The following is a 16,493-nucleotide window of genomic DNA, read 5'->3' as shown; positions in this document are numbered from 1 at the left end:
AACATATTTTTATGCATACCTTTGTAAATTATAAATTTAATCTAAAATTTATTAAAATAAACTGTAAAAATACTCTTAAAAGATATTATTTTTGCAAACCTTTGTAAATTCCATAAAAGTCCTTTCAAGAATTCATGTGATATATTTATTAAAATATGAGTATGTTTGGACAAGCACCAGTAAATTTAATTTTGTAAAAGTAATTAAAATTAAAATTGTTTTTGAAGGGAGATAATTTATGATTAGATGTTTTTATTATCAGAGTAAGTTAATAGTAAAATTTAATATAATTTTTCTATTCAAAGTAAAAATTACTTTGCTGGAATTAAAATCAATTTTAAACTTAGAAAATCATTTTTACGACAAACTAAATGGTAAAAATTTACCAAAAATCACGTAATGTTATTACAATTTACGAACAATGTAAGGTGAAATCAAACCACCTGTTTCTTGACTGAAACACGTCTGACTTTGTGAATATGATTTTGTAGTCACTGATTTCTTTTCTTTATGCGTTTGGTGAACTGAACAAGGACTAGTATATTCTAGAATTATGAAACAAAAAATTGCAAGAAATGTGAAGATGACGATCGATTGCGTCTTTATAATGTTCGAAATTATGTTTTAAACAAAAATCATATTTTATGTAGCTTTTATTCAAATAATAATTGTGAAAATTTATGGCAAAAAAATTAAGCACGCAAATCATTATTTGTATTTATTGGATTGCGCTTATATTTTAAAGGGTTGTTTGTTTTTTCTTTCTTTAGTGAGTATGTGTAAGAGTAATTATGATTTTTTTTTATCTTTTCCAAACTAATTAAATTCCTTAATATTCAAAATTAAACAAATTATGGTTCTTCAGTTGCTTTTTTTCTATTAAAATCTTTAATTTATCAATTTTTATTCTAAATTTTCATAGATTAATTTAATTAAAAAATTAATATTTTTTATTTAAAATTTATAAACTAAAATATTAAATTATACATAAAAACCCGATTAAATTGATTTCGCTTAAATTTAAAATATAAAAAAATCAATCTAAACAATTTAATTAATTTGGTTTAAATTTTGAGAATTATTTGATTAATTCAATTCGACAAAGAACCATTTTTTACAAGATATAAAAATATATTTAAATTTTAGAAATCTTATCAGCAAATGGGATAAGGTGATGATGCTTACTCAAGAGACCGAGACAAGTGGATGTCTAATAACGTATGAAGCTTCTCTCTGAAAAAGGAACATAGGATAGAATGCGTGTTTTGAAAAGACGATATAGTCCAAAAAGTAGACAGACACCTAAATCATTGTTCCCACTTCCCACACGATAGATTTGCAAATTGCATTCAGTTTTTTCAGGAGTGATCATTATCTTTGGACCATACTAACGAGTAATTAATTAATTACCATGTATTGTGAATTCAACCACGGAACTCGGAAGTACATTGTTGAATTTAGAGCGAGATTCAGGATGGAAGTTTGTAAACAACAGATAGAAACATTGTTTAAAAGGAACAAGGAGAGTATATATAAACTCTAGAATAAGTGGTGCTATTTCATAGACTAAGAGTAAATGGGAGCAACTTCCTAAGTAGGGAGTAATTCCTATGACAGCTAGCATATGATCATGAACCGCACGACATTCTAATTTCTAACATATACCAAATTTAAATAACTCATACATTATATAATTGTCAGTAAAGCTAAGCTTCCCTTCTGACAACACAAGGTAACGAGGCAGCCCACGAAGTGCACCAGAAATAAAGAAATTCGTGAGTATTAATATGTGCATGACATATTATACGAATCCTAAAACTTCATCCAATGAATTAGGTGACCAATGCAAAGAGTTCCATTATTGCCTCTTAGCTCCGGATTCAAGCATTGCCTCTAACACAGCAACATCTTTTGCACCCTCAACATAAGAGAAAATAAGTTGGACTAGAGAATAGCACCCTGTTCAGGTTGGTTTGAATCTATAGTTCCAGGTATGTTTGGACATATAATTGAGGAAAAGGTAACATGATAAATCAACGAGAGGAATTTGTTATGGAATTCAAATATGAGAAGGAGGAATCATTTCGTACTCAATTACCTTGAGGGTGTTTTCAGATACATCATTAATAAAAGCCTTTAATTCTTCAGTTACTCCACTGAAAGGGAAAAAGGAGCTTTTGTTTTGTCCATCGGTACCATAAAATGAAACCTATATAGCATCATAAGACAACAAAAAATGCGGGCATTTTAGGCAAGACAGTGAAGATAACTTACGTGCTTTGGTTAAAATAGGTTGTAACTTCAGTGGAATTAAAGTAAAGCTCAGATGCTACCTAAGATATTGATTATTCATGAAAACCAGTAACTGAAACTAAAGTACACACTAGGTAACCATGTTGTCCTTGGAATCCACGCTCAACTTGCAGGGTTCCATTCAAGCCAACAACTCGCCATAAGGTCTATAATGTATTAAATATCATGACATAAGTAAAGACTTGCAAGAAAAAAAAAAATAAGCATATCTACATCCTAGCATATGTTGCACATGTGCGTATTTGAAAGATGAACGATCGTTGACTACATGCCTTGGGGGATCTGGAGGAGACAACCATTACAAACACTCCTGAACATCCATTCTCCAAATGACTAAGGCAAAACATTCCAAACTTAATCTTAGATTTCCAGTCATGTATTGTAAAGTTAACTCCATGAAATAGAGCCTTACAAGACAGATGATATATTATCCGGGGGAGGTAAGGTCAAATCCACATGAGATGTCATAGCTGAGACCGAAACAACCTCACACCCAACAAGCTGCCAAAAAAAAGTTTAAGACTGTCATTATATAGAAGTCAAGCCTATAAGCCCCTTTTCTAGGATTCATAATAGAGAACTAGAGAAGTTGAAAGGAAACTTCTTCAACTTTTAGAATCACAAGCAAATTTACCATTTCAGCACTAAAATGAAAGTAGTTCTCTTTCATAATTTATGCACTCAATAGTGTTGAGTGTGAAACAAATTAAATCATAAAAAAATTTCTCCACAGTCTTTCATAAAAAAATTAAATCATACAAGCAATAACTCTTCATTACTTGATAGGAGTGGAAAAAAATCACTCCTACTTTCACTAACCAAATACATTTACTTTCCACATTATTTTAAACATATTTTTACACCTCCTTTTAATTCCCATCTATCTTAGTTATCTCCTTTCTTCCAAAGAGAACATAAAAATATCAACGTTTAGAAACGACCAATTGCACCATCTTTGGAGCCTAAAGTGGGAATTGAGAACAATTTCATTCTTGTTAATTATCATTGATCATTTCTGAATTAAATAATTTTTTATTTTTCTATTTATTTTACAGTTGAACCTCATTATTTTCACTTCAATTTTTTTTAGTTTTCTCTTTTACTCTTCTTATGTTGATACAGCGAGCATATGTTTGATTGTGTTTTTATTTTTGCATTTAAAACTATTTGCAAAAAATAAAAAAAAGTTTCAAGCGTAAAAGTGGGAGAAGAAGATGACATAGTACAAGGAAAAATGTATGTAACGAACAACTAAAAACAGTACATAAATCAACTAAAATATGCTTTATTTTTTATTTCAAAAATTGAAAAAAATATATTAGTTTTTTAAATAAAAAAATATTCTTTAAAAAAACATAAAATAATTTCAAAGAATATAAATCCAACATGCCTTAAGACTTTCTAATAAATTTGTCTATGACTCCAAAATTTCAACTTTGTTTCCTTCTCATTAAACTGAGTGAAATTATATTTCTTAACTACTCTATTACTTAAAAAAAAAAGTACAAATAAATATACCCTCATTCAAGATGGTCCAGAAAACACAACAAAAGAAACATGACTTTTTTTTCAAAATGGTCCAGTTATTTAAAGTTAAACATGGCAAATACATTCCATTACATTATTCATGGAATCATAAGTTACCTAAATTCTAATATTTCTTGAGAAAATTCTTGAACCATTTTGCTGATAGTTTCTGGTATCTCTTTAAGCCATTTTTGTAGTCCACAAAGTTCATTCCAAAGCGTACTGTATAACCATTAGCCCATTCAAAATTGTCCAACAACGACCAGACAAAATATCCTTTTACATTTGCACCATCCCTTGTAAAGTCAACAAAATTATAGTATTAATTAATTAGGATTAAAAAAAAGTTTGAAAACATATAAAAAAATAATTCACTTACTTGATTGCAGATTTAAGATAAAAAAGATGACGATAATAATAGTCAATTCTATATGTATCTATAAGGACTTCCTCAATTGATAACGTTGGATCATTGAACTCGTCAATTCCTACAAATTAAGTACAATATCCAAAGTTTAATTTTTAAAATATATATTGAATAATATGCAAACATGAAACTTTATAACAAAATTAAATGTTTGTATTGCAAATTGTAAATTTTCACAGATATGTTGATTAATATGCTAAAAGAAAAATTACAGTAAATCCAAAACTTTATAGCAAAACTAAATATGTATTATATGTGTATGTGAGCGTGCACAATATGAAAAGGACAGATTGTCCTATATATGTGATTAATTTATGAAAACAAAATCACATAAAACATGAAACTTTATAACAAAACCAAATATATACGTGTGAGAGAGAGATAAATGTCACAAATTTAAATTTTCAAGACACACAATTTCTAAATATATTAAAAGTCATTCACTAGTGTTTCGTTGACATATAATAAACAAATGAATGGCAAAATATAAATCATTATTGATTTACATGGTGTTTGATGTAATTACCATTTTCGGTGATGTAAATCAAAGGATTGTTATACTTTTTCTTGACGTAGAGCAATAATTCTTGAATTCCTTTAGGATAAACATATAACCAACTTGATGCTGCCTGTAAATATAATTACAAGAAAAGGTTACATACATATATACACACAAATATAACATTAATAATGATATGTAACTATAGTTTGACATAGCTACATACGTACATTTGAACCTATGGGAATTCCATTGCGTTGAGCTGCCCTCGCAAAACAAAGATGTTATTATCGGAATTCAACACTACACAATTTAGAGAGCTAATAAATTAAAGTGTTCTTACTCGTGAGTTTCGCTTGAAAATCGGTGAGGTAATTGGGTTTAGCATTCCTTAGTTGAGGTTCATGGATAGCATAGTTAGAGGTGTAGTAGTTTAATCCAATAAAATCAAATGAACCGAGTATTGACTTGGTTTGTTGTTTAGAGAACTTTGGTAATCGTTTACCAACTAAGGAACGCATGCTTTGGGGATAGTTTCCTGTTGTCAGTGGCTCCAAAAACCTGCAACCATTAATAGAGATAAAAATACCTAACTTGAGAATCAATTTTGTTTTCCTTTGACTTTATGTGCATGCAAATCGTTTCTTGGTGATAAGTGACCATGGAGTCACGCTTATAGCTATCATAAAAAAATAATATGCTATTTAGAAGACCATATACTCTAATAATTTTGAACTTGTATTCCAGATTTCAATATATAGATGGTGGTAAAAAAATGATATTGACATGGAAAACCCATGATTAAATACACAAAATAAGTATTTTTTTTTTAGGTCAAGAAAAATAGATGAATAAAGATAGCATAAAAATGAAATGTCCTCTAAGATATTCAATAAAAGCAAATGCAGGCTTAACAACCTTGATCGTAGATATAACCCTTAAAAGCAAAAAGAGAAAACATACTTAAAAAAGCTTTTGTCAATTGGACTTATAATTATGAATTAGAATGACAAGCTTTTTTAATAATATAATCTGTATGAAGTCATTGATACTGGGAGACTAAATTACAAATTTGATTCATGTATTTGTATGATTAGTTTAATTTAGTTTTTACTATTAAAAGTTGAATTCGATTCCTTAATTTTCAAAATTAATGCTTTTTTTGCCTTTTCCGTTCATTTAAATTTCTAATGGAGATGTCATATGTGGCAATTGTGTCTTTTTTTTTATTGTGTCGCTATAAAAAAAAGTCAATGTCATTTCTTGCAATCCAATAGAATTAAGGAAACATTTTACATTAATTTTAAAAACTAAGGAACCAAATCTAACTAATTGACTAAACAGATGGAACAAATTTATAATTTAGACATATTGAGAAGATAGTTGAGTAATGAATGGTGATTCATGTGGGGAAAAAACTATAAATAATGCCTTAAAATATAATCATTAAAGTTTTCCATACATACACATACATATAATAGGTATTTAATTTGTCTTAATTAGTGACTCTAACCTATGTATTTTTTTTATAGAGAAAGATTACATTTTGTTGTAAACCTAAGTACTTACCATCCAAGCATGAAGTCAATTGCTCTTTCAGCAGCATTTTGATCTAATTTGTTATTTGAAATTGGCACAAACCAATGAGACACAAGGGTTATGCCGATCACACCATTTTGAGATGCCTGCATACAATATTTTGGATGTTAGGTAACAATAATACATAAAATAATTTTAAACTTATTGAAATTATAATGAACCTGATACTTCCTCTTATACACTTGGACAACTGCTGCATGAGCAAGAAGTTGGTGATGTGAAACTAAATAAGGCTCTGTCCCTGAATCACCAGCAGTGCATTTTGGATTCAACCATTTAGAGCATCGACCTGGTGCTTTTACCCCATTCGCATAGCCACCCGTACTATAAGTATATGGTTGGTTTAAAGTAACCCAATACTTCACCCTATCTCCAAATTCCTTAAAACAAAGTTCCGCGTAGTCTTGAAAATCATTTCTGAAAATTAATCATAGATTATGACACTACATGTTATAAAAGAGTCCAACTTTTTAATTATATTTAAATCTAATACGAAAAATAAGGAAAATGAAAAAGAATTATCATTTTTAACACATGTGGTGATTAATTTGTATATACCATTCAAAAGTCTTTGTCTAAAATGTTAGCTATAATTCAAATAGAAAATTAAATTTTGTATAACTCACATAATGCGTGGATTTAAGAAGCCGCCGTATTCATCTTCCAAAGCTTGGGGAAGATCCCAATGAAAAAGGGTCACAAATGGTTGTAAGCCTGTGATGTTGAACTTAGTCAATTACCATTATTTTCAACTACCCAAAGAAAAGGTTACATGCAAACTTCAATTAAAAAAAAATATATAGTAAAAGAAGTTTGGATTTTGACCGTTAGCTATTAGTTCGTTGATGAGGTTGTTGTAATATTTGACTCCTTCTTGATTTATGCCCCCATTTAGCTTTCCTTCTGCATAATTTACAAGAAAAATGAAATAATTAATGCCAAACATTCACTTAAAGTAAAATTAAATAAAAGATACAATCCTTTTTTCTTTGAAAGAACAAAAGATAGATTCCTATGATCTTGAAATTCAACTCACTTGGAAGAATTCTTGACCAAGAGATGGAGAATCTATAAGCATCCAAATTCATATACTTCATGATCCCAACATCTTCCTGTGACATAGATGTACAATAGACCATTTTATTTTGTACATATGTGAGAAAAAAAATGATTGAATAGAAGAGAAAAATTAGAGTTGTCAATTTAAGCTACCTTAATTTTGATCAAGCTATTTTGAGTTCATTTAAATGAGCTGGTAGTTAATTTTCTAATTTAGCGAGTCCTCAACAGGTAAGTGACCCGTCCACGACCCATATTAAAAAAAATATTTCTTAGCAATATATAATATAATATTAATTTTTAGTTATATACAATATATTTAAAATAATAAGTTTTCTATCACATTATACTATTCTAGTGATTATGATAATACTGTCATATTTTTTAATACAATTGTCTACAGGTATATATTAAATTTTCGTTTCATTTACCGCACCTTACAGTATATGTCATCTGCCAATTAAATCCCATCACGATTTATGGTCGATACTAAATATGTTGCTTAGTTAATAATTATTTTAAAAAGGGATCATGCTTAGTTCTTTGATCGATTCTCTACCATCATCTGGATTTTTGGGTGATACCTTATAGTGGTGATATTGGTCATTTGCGACATCTCCATTGCTTCTATCCACAATTTTATCTGCAGGTTTCATGTTAATAAAAAAATTAGTAAATGTACGCTTTATCTTTGGGAAAAGAAAAAAAGTAATTGGTATAATGAGAAATAAAGAGAGAGATAATAAGAAAAATAAATTGAATATAAAGTACTCAATAAATCCAAATTTTTAGGAGACTATACGTATCTTTTATAAAAGGTAAACTTATGTAAACTAGGTAAAATCATAAGTAAAGTTAAAATAATTTTATGTCAAACAATTCACCCTTTTGATGGTACTTTATATTTAATATTTAATTATCTGAAGAAAAAATTATATAGTTATTATAATCTTGAAAATTTTCTTTTATCAAGAGAGTATTATTTTTAAAAATTAAAATAAAAGATGTTTTCCTATTTAAGAATTTGAACTTAAATTTATGATACATATATGATTGATATTTTTTAATAAAAAAACAAACTAACGGCGTTGTCAAAAAAAGAAAATACAAACGGTGATATTGTCGGTGTTTGCTATTTTAAGCCTCATCCTTTCGTTATTTTGATTTATGATTGCCTTTAATCATGATGTTTGATAGACATGTATAATTATATTTTACACTATTATATAATTAAAAATATGATTTATATTTTACACTATTATATAATGAAAAATATGATTGATATAATTTTTAGAATAATTATTATAAAAAATAATAAATTATAATTTATTATATTTTTTATATTATAAGCACAAAACAACAAAGACTTTATTGATTATTAATTTCTAAAAAATCTTTGATGAATATTTATAGTAAAAAAAAATTAACCATATTTTTTTATCACAAAATTCAAATTAAAGGCCTTATTTAAAGAATTCCAGTCAAGTTTCAATCAAACCAACATAATGTTGCTATAATTTATTATTAGTTAATAATATAAAAAAAAAGCATAGTATTAACACGTATTATTCTTAGTCATAACACTGCATATATGATTCACAACTTTAACCCGATCTTAAAAGTCCAAATAGAGCTGGCCTGTCCCGCGCGGCCTCGCGTGTGTTGGTTCAATTTTGTTCTTTTGTTTTGGATAAAAAGAGGACAAGCAGCATCACTGTCGGTCTGTCACGATAAAGTGGTGCTTCTCTGTTTTTTTTTTTTTCTTTTATTATTATTATTATTATTATTTCCTCATTGTACCAAAAAAAAGTACTGCTTCTCTATTTAATAAAATAATACATATTTTTTTTTCAGAAAACATATTGGTATTAAATTATTTGGTAAGTTGTGCCATTATTTCATCAATTTACTTTCGCAAACAATAATAAGGGTATTATCAAAGAGAAGAAAATTATCTGATAAATACAATATATATATATATATATATATATATATATATATATATATATATATACATATATAACACAGGTTTAAACGTTCTTTTAATTTCTATAAATATAATTAAATTTTATTTTACTATTTTATTTTTTCATTGTTATGCATAAATCTTAAAGTTTTTTTGTTAAATATAGTTGATAATTGATTATAAATCTATGTAATATAAAATTTAAAATTATAGTTATATTTGCACTTTAGAATATCTGATTTATTATCTAAATAAAATTAGGTTTTCTAAATTTTACTTATAATATTATTTATAGTCAATAATCATTTTATCAATATTAATTATTTTTAATTTAATTTTCTTAAAATTCAAACCAAGCATACCTAAAATATGTTTCTATGTAACGTTTCCATAGTAGAGGACTAGACAATAAATGATGAAATATAAGTTTAAACGATTCAATTTTATTTTTTTTATTTTAACGTGAGGGGAATAGACAAGCTATGACGTAATGTAAGCCTACGTAAGTGTATGCATATAATTTAATTTTCTTAACGTGAGTAATTAATATTTGAGGGGGAAAGAAAGACAAGAACATTGTTTTGCTTTTCTTCTTCTTTTTTTTTTTTACTCCGGACGAAACCAGAAGTCTATTAAACGAAGAGTTGGAATGTTTTTCTTTCTTTGTAATTTTTTTAAATGTCTAATTTCTAATAAATAATATTTTTTAAAATATTTATTATTTTTACTCATAGAATGAAAATTAATTTTTATTTTAATGATAATAGTTTTAACTATTATCACAATTAATAACAACAAACATAATTAATTTTATACAATCTAATCTTAATTATCATTATTTTATATTATATAAAGTTAATTTTATACAGTTTATACTGATTAAAAGGCCTGATTTGACATATGCATACGTACCTGGATATTTGTGGGTGAAGGTATCCCATATACTTGGTCCTTTGCCACCTTCGTTTGCCCCACCTTCGTACTGTGTATATACACGTTTCATTATAGCACGACAAAATCATTAATGAATTTGATTTGTCATAACATTTAAAGGCTTGTCATAATATTATCAGAACTCATAACATAAGAGCCATGCATGCATTGATATTTCTCCTTGATTAATTTCCTGTCCACTGGTCCCAACGAAATTAGTTGATATATGCATATGAATATGATTGTACATTTAAAAAATGCTAAGGACATTGATTGCCGGAGCTCAAACCAAAACAGAGCTTAAAACAACATATAAGTGGAGAAATGCTAATGATACATGGATTCAGAAATATATCTCATAAAGCTGAGTATTGGACAAAATAGAACACTAAACTAGTTTGACATTGATTCGTGTTGCAAATTCGCACAAAGGTAGGGGCTGATCGATGTTACTAGGAGTATAGTGTTTGGTTTCGAAACATATATTTTTTTTAGTCAATGCTCAACAACACTGCATTTTATAAAAAAAAAAATATATATATATATATATATATATACCTGATACGATGCGGATCCTGCCCCAAAAATGAAGCCCTTGGGAAAACTGGTTCGGTTCAGTGAAGCAACGTCGAGAATGGGTGAAAGCACTTCTCCAACAGTAACCGATGGTAATGTAGTAACAAGAGCCAAGAGAGCGACAAGTAGAAGCGCCATATGATGCATGTGATGAAAGATTATGATTCTGCTTAATGCACAACTTAGTGTGAAAGTGCTCTCCTTTTTATAGAGAAAGTGGATTAAGATCTCCTGCAATTCGTATTTGTATATAATAATACATGGTATACGTGACCTCTTGTAGATATTTTCCCAACTCCAGAAGGAGAGTGACGGTGTGTTTCACGCCTTTGTAAATGACTTTTCTTAAATTTAATTATTCTCTCAAAACAAAGCTATGAAAAAAAGACTGTCAAACATCATGATTATTTTATTCAAAAGTAACTGGCGCCACACATGCTAAAGATTGAAAGTGATATCACGTCATAATAAAAATGAAAATATAAATAAATAATGACGGTAATGTGGTATTATATTCAAGGAAAAATTAAATATGTATATATAAGACTATTTTTTTTCTGAGTGAGGAGAAGAAAGATAGAGAGCAAAACAGATATAATGATAACAAATCATATATGGAAAATGAAAAGAGAGATAAAAAGAAAAATTAAAAAGTTGATTCAATCTTATAAAATTGATCACTTTTGGAGAAATAAAAATTGAATATTTTTTTTGTTTTTTATAAAAAAAAATATAACACATTTAAGATAAAGAATAATATATTTTTCTTTATTTAGAAAATATCTAAATTTTGATTCCTAAAACACCATAAATAGTTCCAACTGTATAGCAACAATATAGTTCCAACTGTATAGCAACAATAATTAATTTTCGCTCAAATGATTGAAAAATCAAGTTTAAATAATAAAATTAGTTTATAAAATGTTTTAATTAATCATTATCTAGGACTCGAAGATTAATCTATTTGAAGATGTTTACAAAGGAAAGAAATATCATGAGTTTTTTTATAAAAGAAAACTATCCGTGTTTAGAATTTGGCCGACTTAATTACAAATTTTGTCAACTAACTTTCATCGATTTATAAATTTTTCCAATCTAAAATTTTAATTTTTTTTACATATTTAATGATGTTGTTTTGAGAAAAAAAAAACAAAAAAATGTCATTTTATTTTTTCTTTGAATTTTTATAACATATCAACCGTGATAAAATGTGTAAAACTTTAAAATTTAGGTGATAAAATTTAAAAAAAATAGATAATAAAATTTGTAAAATAATAAAAATTAGATGATAAAATTTAAGTTAGACCTGGTTGCAGTTTATAGGTTGAAATCTAACTTGACATCCAAACATGTACTTTAAAACAATGGTTTTAGAATCACTGAGTATATATGTAAACATTAGTTTTCCTAGGTTATTACTCTTCTCGGTCTTTTTCATATTCACTTTCATTTATACTCTGATATTGACATGTGCTTTTAATATCAACTAAACGGTTTAATAAGTTATAATTAAATATAGGAAATTATATATATATATATTATCTTCAAAATTTAAATACGTTCTTATCCTAACATGCATATGATATTTTAATATCAACTAAACAATTTAATTTTTCATTAATTTTTATCTATCATTTTCAACATTTTTAGTTCTAATTTATTTTTTTTATAAAATGATAAAAAAATTAAAGATAATAATATATCACTACATAAATTATTTACCATAAATTTGAAACATAATTCATATATTCATGAATATTTATTTATTATAAAATTTAATTACAACATAATTTATGTATTTAAAATAATTATTTATTATAAATATAAATAAGCATTTATTCTTTGCAATATACAAGTTAAAAAAACTAAGTAATTAGTATCAGAAGAAGCACCAAATTTATAAGATATTTGTTCAGTTGTCAGAGGTGAGAAGATGAATGCATGAGAAAGAAAGAGTTTGGAAAATTTGAGTGAGACTACGTGAGAAGTGATAAAGGAGAGAAAAATGTGCGGGAGAGAACAAAAAAATAGTTTAATTTTTATGAAGTGAAAAATTAAAATAGTTATATATTATCTTTTTATATTATTAGTATATAATTTTTTTCGTAAAGAAATTAGTTTTTATATTTAAAAATAATAATAAAATACTATTATCTTCCTAAAATAAAGAGATAATTGAACTTTTTTTGTAAAAAAAATGTATAAATTATTAATGTAGTTCAATTAGAAAAAAAGAAGGAGAAAAAGTATACTTTTATCGACGCTCGACATATACATTTTTTGTACTCACAGATATTCCCCTTTTTTTGGGGGGCCACATATTTTAAACTTTGGAATTGCATTAGGATATATACAAGATAAGATTTGTGTGGTTGAGCATTAAGAGCTATGATTTAATATTTTAATTGGATTCGTGGTGATCCTCTTGGCCCATTATGTCATATAATGTCGGTATTAGCTAGGATTAGACTCGTGAACGATCCGTTAAAATATGGTGCCTTCCATATTGGTTTTTTATTTAAGATTAAAATAATATGTGATTTGTTTCGATCAGTCTGAATTGTTTAAGAAATGAATAAAATTGGATCAAAATTTAATAAAATGTTATTTTTCATGAGATACGTATATAATTTGTTCGGGTCTCTTCTACAATCCTATTTATTGAGACTGCATTTTTTTATTTAATTATATTTTTCTTTATCTATTTTGTGTGTGAATTGTGAGTATATTAACATATAGGATGTTTGTTCAGGTCAAATATAATTGCTTACCTTGATAATAACTTATTATTACTTTTAAACATGACTAATATATCATTAAAATAATTTCTTAACAATTTGATGTATAAGGAAAAAAAAGATTGGGATCAGTTCAATCTCCACTGATAACAAAATTAAAAAAAAAACTAATATTTATTGATAAAAAATTATAATAATTAAAGTAGTGTTATTCAAGTAAAATTATGGGCAACAATGAATTTCATATATGCTTCGATTTTTTTTTCAAATTAAAAACTTCGAATCATTTTTTGTTCTTTGTGAACAAAAATGAATTCAATTGTTTAAGAAAAGCTAGTATAAGACATTTAAATCATAGATGTAAAAGGTAGCGATCAAATTAATGTAAATCCAAACTCGTGAGAATAAGGATTAATCTTAACAGGACTTTAAAATCCATGTACATTAATCTAGTTCATGTACAGGACTTTATACATTCGTATCGTATACTTATTATCTTTTTATAAAAAAAAATAAATCATTACTTTTTAACCAATGCTGATGAACATTGGATTTTAAAGAGTTTTTAATCCACCAACAAGTCATTAATCCGATTTTTTTAAAATAAGATATGGAATTCAAACAATATAAATAAAAAAATATGATTCAAGGAAAAAGTTCATTAAAGATTAACAAAGCTCCACACTAATATCATATAATAGTATAGTGATAAAAAAAAGAAGATTTTTTTTTGTCTGATGTTGAGTGAGCCAGCATCGAGAATAGGAGCAACAGGTTGAGCTAGTTCCGCATAAGTAACAACTGATCGTAACGTGTTAACAATAAACGTGTTGCATGCCAATGATGCCATGTTATGTGATATTGAACGATAATTCTGATCACTGCTGAATGCACAATGTTTCTGTGTTAAAATCCTTTATACAAGAGGTGGAAAAATTACTTTATTTTGTTTCAACTAAAAAAAAATTTTGATCATCAAGAATGAATCTCACCCGTTCATACTCATAGCATGCTTGAAAACTATGGGGAAAAAACCCCATGTGTAGGGTATTGAAAATAGGATCTGGTAACAAGTATTTTTAAGAGATCGGTTAAATAATTAAAGAAAAAAAATATTTATTATATAAATATTAAAAGAATATAAAAAAATTTAGATAATATAATTTTTTATCTTTCAATCAAAATATTTATATTTTTAAAATTTTATATAATAGTTTAGAACACTGATTAATTTTTACCTAAAACATAAAGTGAGTGGGTTAATTAGGTTATAGACTTCCGCAAAGAGTGTAGAAAAGTGCTTTACAGATTATCGGCCAAACAATTAATGGTGTAGAAAAGTGTAGGTGATCCCCAAAGCCAAAGAATGCTTTACTGATTATCTTCAACACGGTATAACAATATATTTTCAAAACAATATTTTAGGTGACTCTATTTTTCCTGGGAGACGGGGATCCAAATAATGACATGACCAGATTTTAAAAACCATAATTTTTAGTTTTTACACAAACTAAATTATTTTAGAACCAGATTTTTTACACAAACTAAATTATCATTTGTCATATTTTTCTTTTTATCAGCAAACAAATCATTATTTTATGTCATATAAAAAGTACCAGAAATATCCAACGTTACAAAAGGACCAAGCTAAAGACCAAGAAGCATAGGTCGAAACTACATAATTGATTATTACGCATTATTTTCTCCATTTCTTTTTATATGTTGATTAATATTTTTATGTAGAAACTAAAAAAAATGTAATAAATTTTCTTGATTTTAATAAAATATTTGTAAAATTTCTTATTTTATCCATTTTTTTTCACTCTACGATAGATCCATGTGATAAATAAAGGTATAATAAATAAAAAATAATAATTAATATGATTTTGAACTTTCTGAATAATAGATAAATAAAAATAATTATTTTTTTAAAATCTAACAATTAAAAAAATGGAGGAAATAATGAGCAGAGAAGCATATAAATACACAATAACCGACCAATCCAGGCAATTATTTAGTATGCTAATTGGACCTGAGTCGGGTTGGTCTGGTAGGCCTTGGACCAACCCAATAATTCATAAAAAAATCAAATATATAACATACTCCCCTAAACATATATATAAAAGTAATATTAAATTAATTTTTTAAGTCCTTTAATTTATTTTTTAATTAAATTTTATCTTTTAATTTTTTAGATTCAATTTCATTCTCTAATTTTTTTAATCGATTTAATTTGATCCTTCGATTTAAATTATAAGAAATCATATTCTATAACGATTCAAAACCATCACTAAATGATTTTAAATCACCATAAAATGTACATTTTTTTAAAAAAAAATCAATTTAAAAAATTAGAGGACCATATTAAAAAGAAAAAATAGAATATTAAATCAATTTTAAAAATTAGAGGACTAAATTGAACCCAAAAAGAAATTAGAGAACCAAATTAAACCTAAATAATAAATTAGATGACTAAAAAATTAATATAACCTATATGTAACGAAAATAATTGAACTAAAATATAAGAAAATTTTAATTAATTTTGATTATAATTCCAATGATTCTTTTTTATTTTTAATATCAAATTTCAATAAAAGAAAATTTTAAAAAATATTATTTTTAAATGTCATTAGAAGAATTAAATGATATTAATTAACTTTTTTTTTTAATTTCATAAAAATTAGTTAAATTTACTTAGATGAAGAATATTGCATAACATATTATATTGATAATTAAATAACAATTATTTAAATTAACATAGTTGATATTTGAAGAGTTTGTACCGTGTAAATTAATGTGTGATAAAATGTTAAAACGTGAACGTGAGAACGTTGCCGAGTATGAATGTGAGTAAGT

At 26.3% G+C, this 16,493-nt stretch overlaps 2 protein-coding genes across 4 annotated transcripts; both read right to left on the bottom strand.

Annotated features, from left to right (window-relative positions):
• Positions 1-1,481: 1,481 nt before the first annotated feature.
• LOC114388053 lies at positions 1,482-2,983 on the bottom strand. The gene is made up of 5 exons (XM_028348388.1): positions 2,948-2,983; positions 2,726-2,814; positions 2,586-2,646; positions 2,099-2,209; positions 1,482-1,918 (listed from the first exon to the last, which is right to left on the bottom strand). The coding sequence occupies exons 1-5, from the start codon at positions 2,981-2,983 to the stop codon at positions 1,859-1,861; spliced, it is 357 nt and encodes a 118-aa protein (XP_028204189.1). The 3' UTR covers positions 1,482-1,858.
• On the bottom strand, positions 2,306-11,096 carry LOC114387925 (beta-glucosidase 12-like). Of its 3 annotated transcripts, XM_028348200.1 has the most exons (14): positions 10,882-11,093; positions 10,303-10,372; positions 8,009-8,067; positions 7,402-7,477; positions 7,191-7,268; positions 6,992-7,079; positions 6,527-6,782; positions 6,336-6,451; positions 5,110-5,327; positions 4,997-5,028; positions 4,794-4,896; positions 4,220-4,328; positions 3,958-4,136; positions 2,306-2,814 (listed from the first exon to the last, which is right to left on the bottom strand). In XM_028348200.1, exons 1-13 carry the CDS (start codon positions 11,044-11,046, stop codon positions 3,965-3,967), a joined length of 1,542 nt encoding a protein of 513 aa, XP_028204001.1. In that variant the 5' UTR covers positions 11,047-11,093; the 3' UTR covers positions 2,306-2,814; positions 3,958-3,964. The 3 variants fall into 3 exon arrangements, with proteins under 3 accessions (XP_028204001.1, XP_028204002.1, XP_028204003.1); XM_028348201.1 differs by lacking the exon at positions 2,306-2,814 and having other exon boundaries at positions 3,770-4,136; positions 10,882-11,094; XM_028348202.1 differs by lacking the exons at positions 2,306-2,814; positions 4,220-4,328 and having other exon boundaries at positions 3,982-4,136; positions 10,882-11,096.
• Positions 11,097-16,493: the final 5,397 nt, after the last annotated feature.

The sequence above is a fragment of the Glycine soja genome, chromosome 15, assembly GCF_004193775.1.
Source record: "Glycine soja cultivar W05 chromosome 15, ASM419377v2, whole genome shotgun sequence".
Taxonomy (NCBI): domain Eukaryota; kingdom Viridiplantae; phylum Streptophyta; class Magnoliopsida; order Fabales; family Fabaceae; genus Glycine; species Glycine soja.
Note: the sequence above shows the minus strand (reverse complement) of the source record. Positions and strands in the feature narration are given on the sequence as shown.

Bases quoted from the DNA above. Each gene is read 5' to 3' on its own strand.
- LOC114387925 (XM_028348201.1), bottom strand. From the start codon at position 11,046: ATGCATCATATGGCGCTTCTACTTGTCGCTCTCTTGGCTCTTGTTACT. The intron at 10,373-10,881 runs GTATATATATAT...GTATATACACAG, and splicing joins CAGGATCCGCATCGTATCAG to TACGAAGGTGGGGCAAACGA. The intron at 5,029-5,109 runs GTAAGAACACTT...TTGCGAGGGCAG, and splicing joins TTTTCAAGCGAAACTCACGA to CTCAACGCAATGGAATTCCC.
- LOC114388053 (XM_028348388.1), bottom strand. From the start codon at position 2,983: ATGAAAGAGAACTACTTTCATTTTAGTGCTGAAATG. The intron at 2,647-2,725 runs GTAAGGCTCTAT...GTTTTGCCTTAG, and splicing joins GATAATATATCATCTGTCTT to TCATTTGGAGAATGGATGTT. The intron at 1,919-2,098 runs GTAATTGAGTAC...TCTTATGTTGAG, and splicing joins TATCTGAAAACACCCTCAAG to GGTGCAAAAGATGTTGCTGT.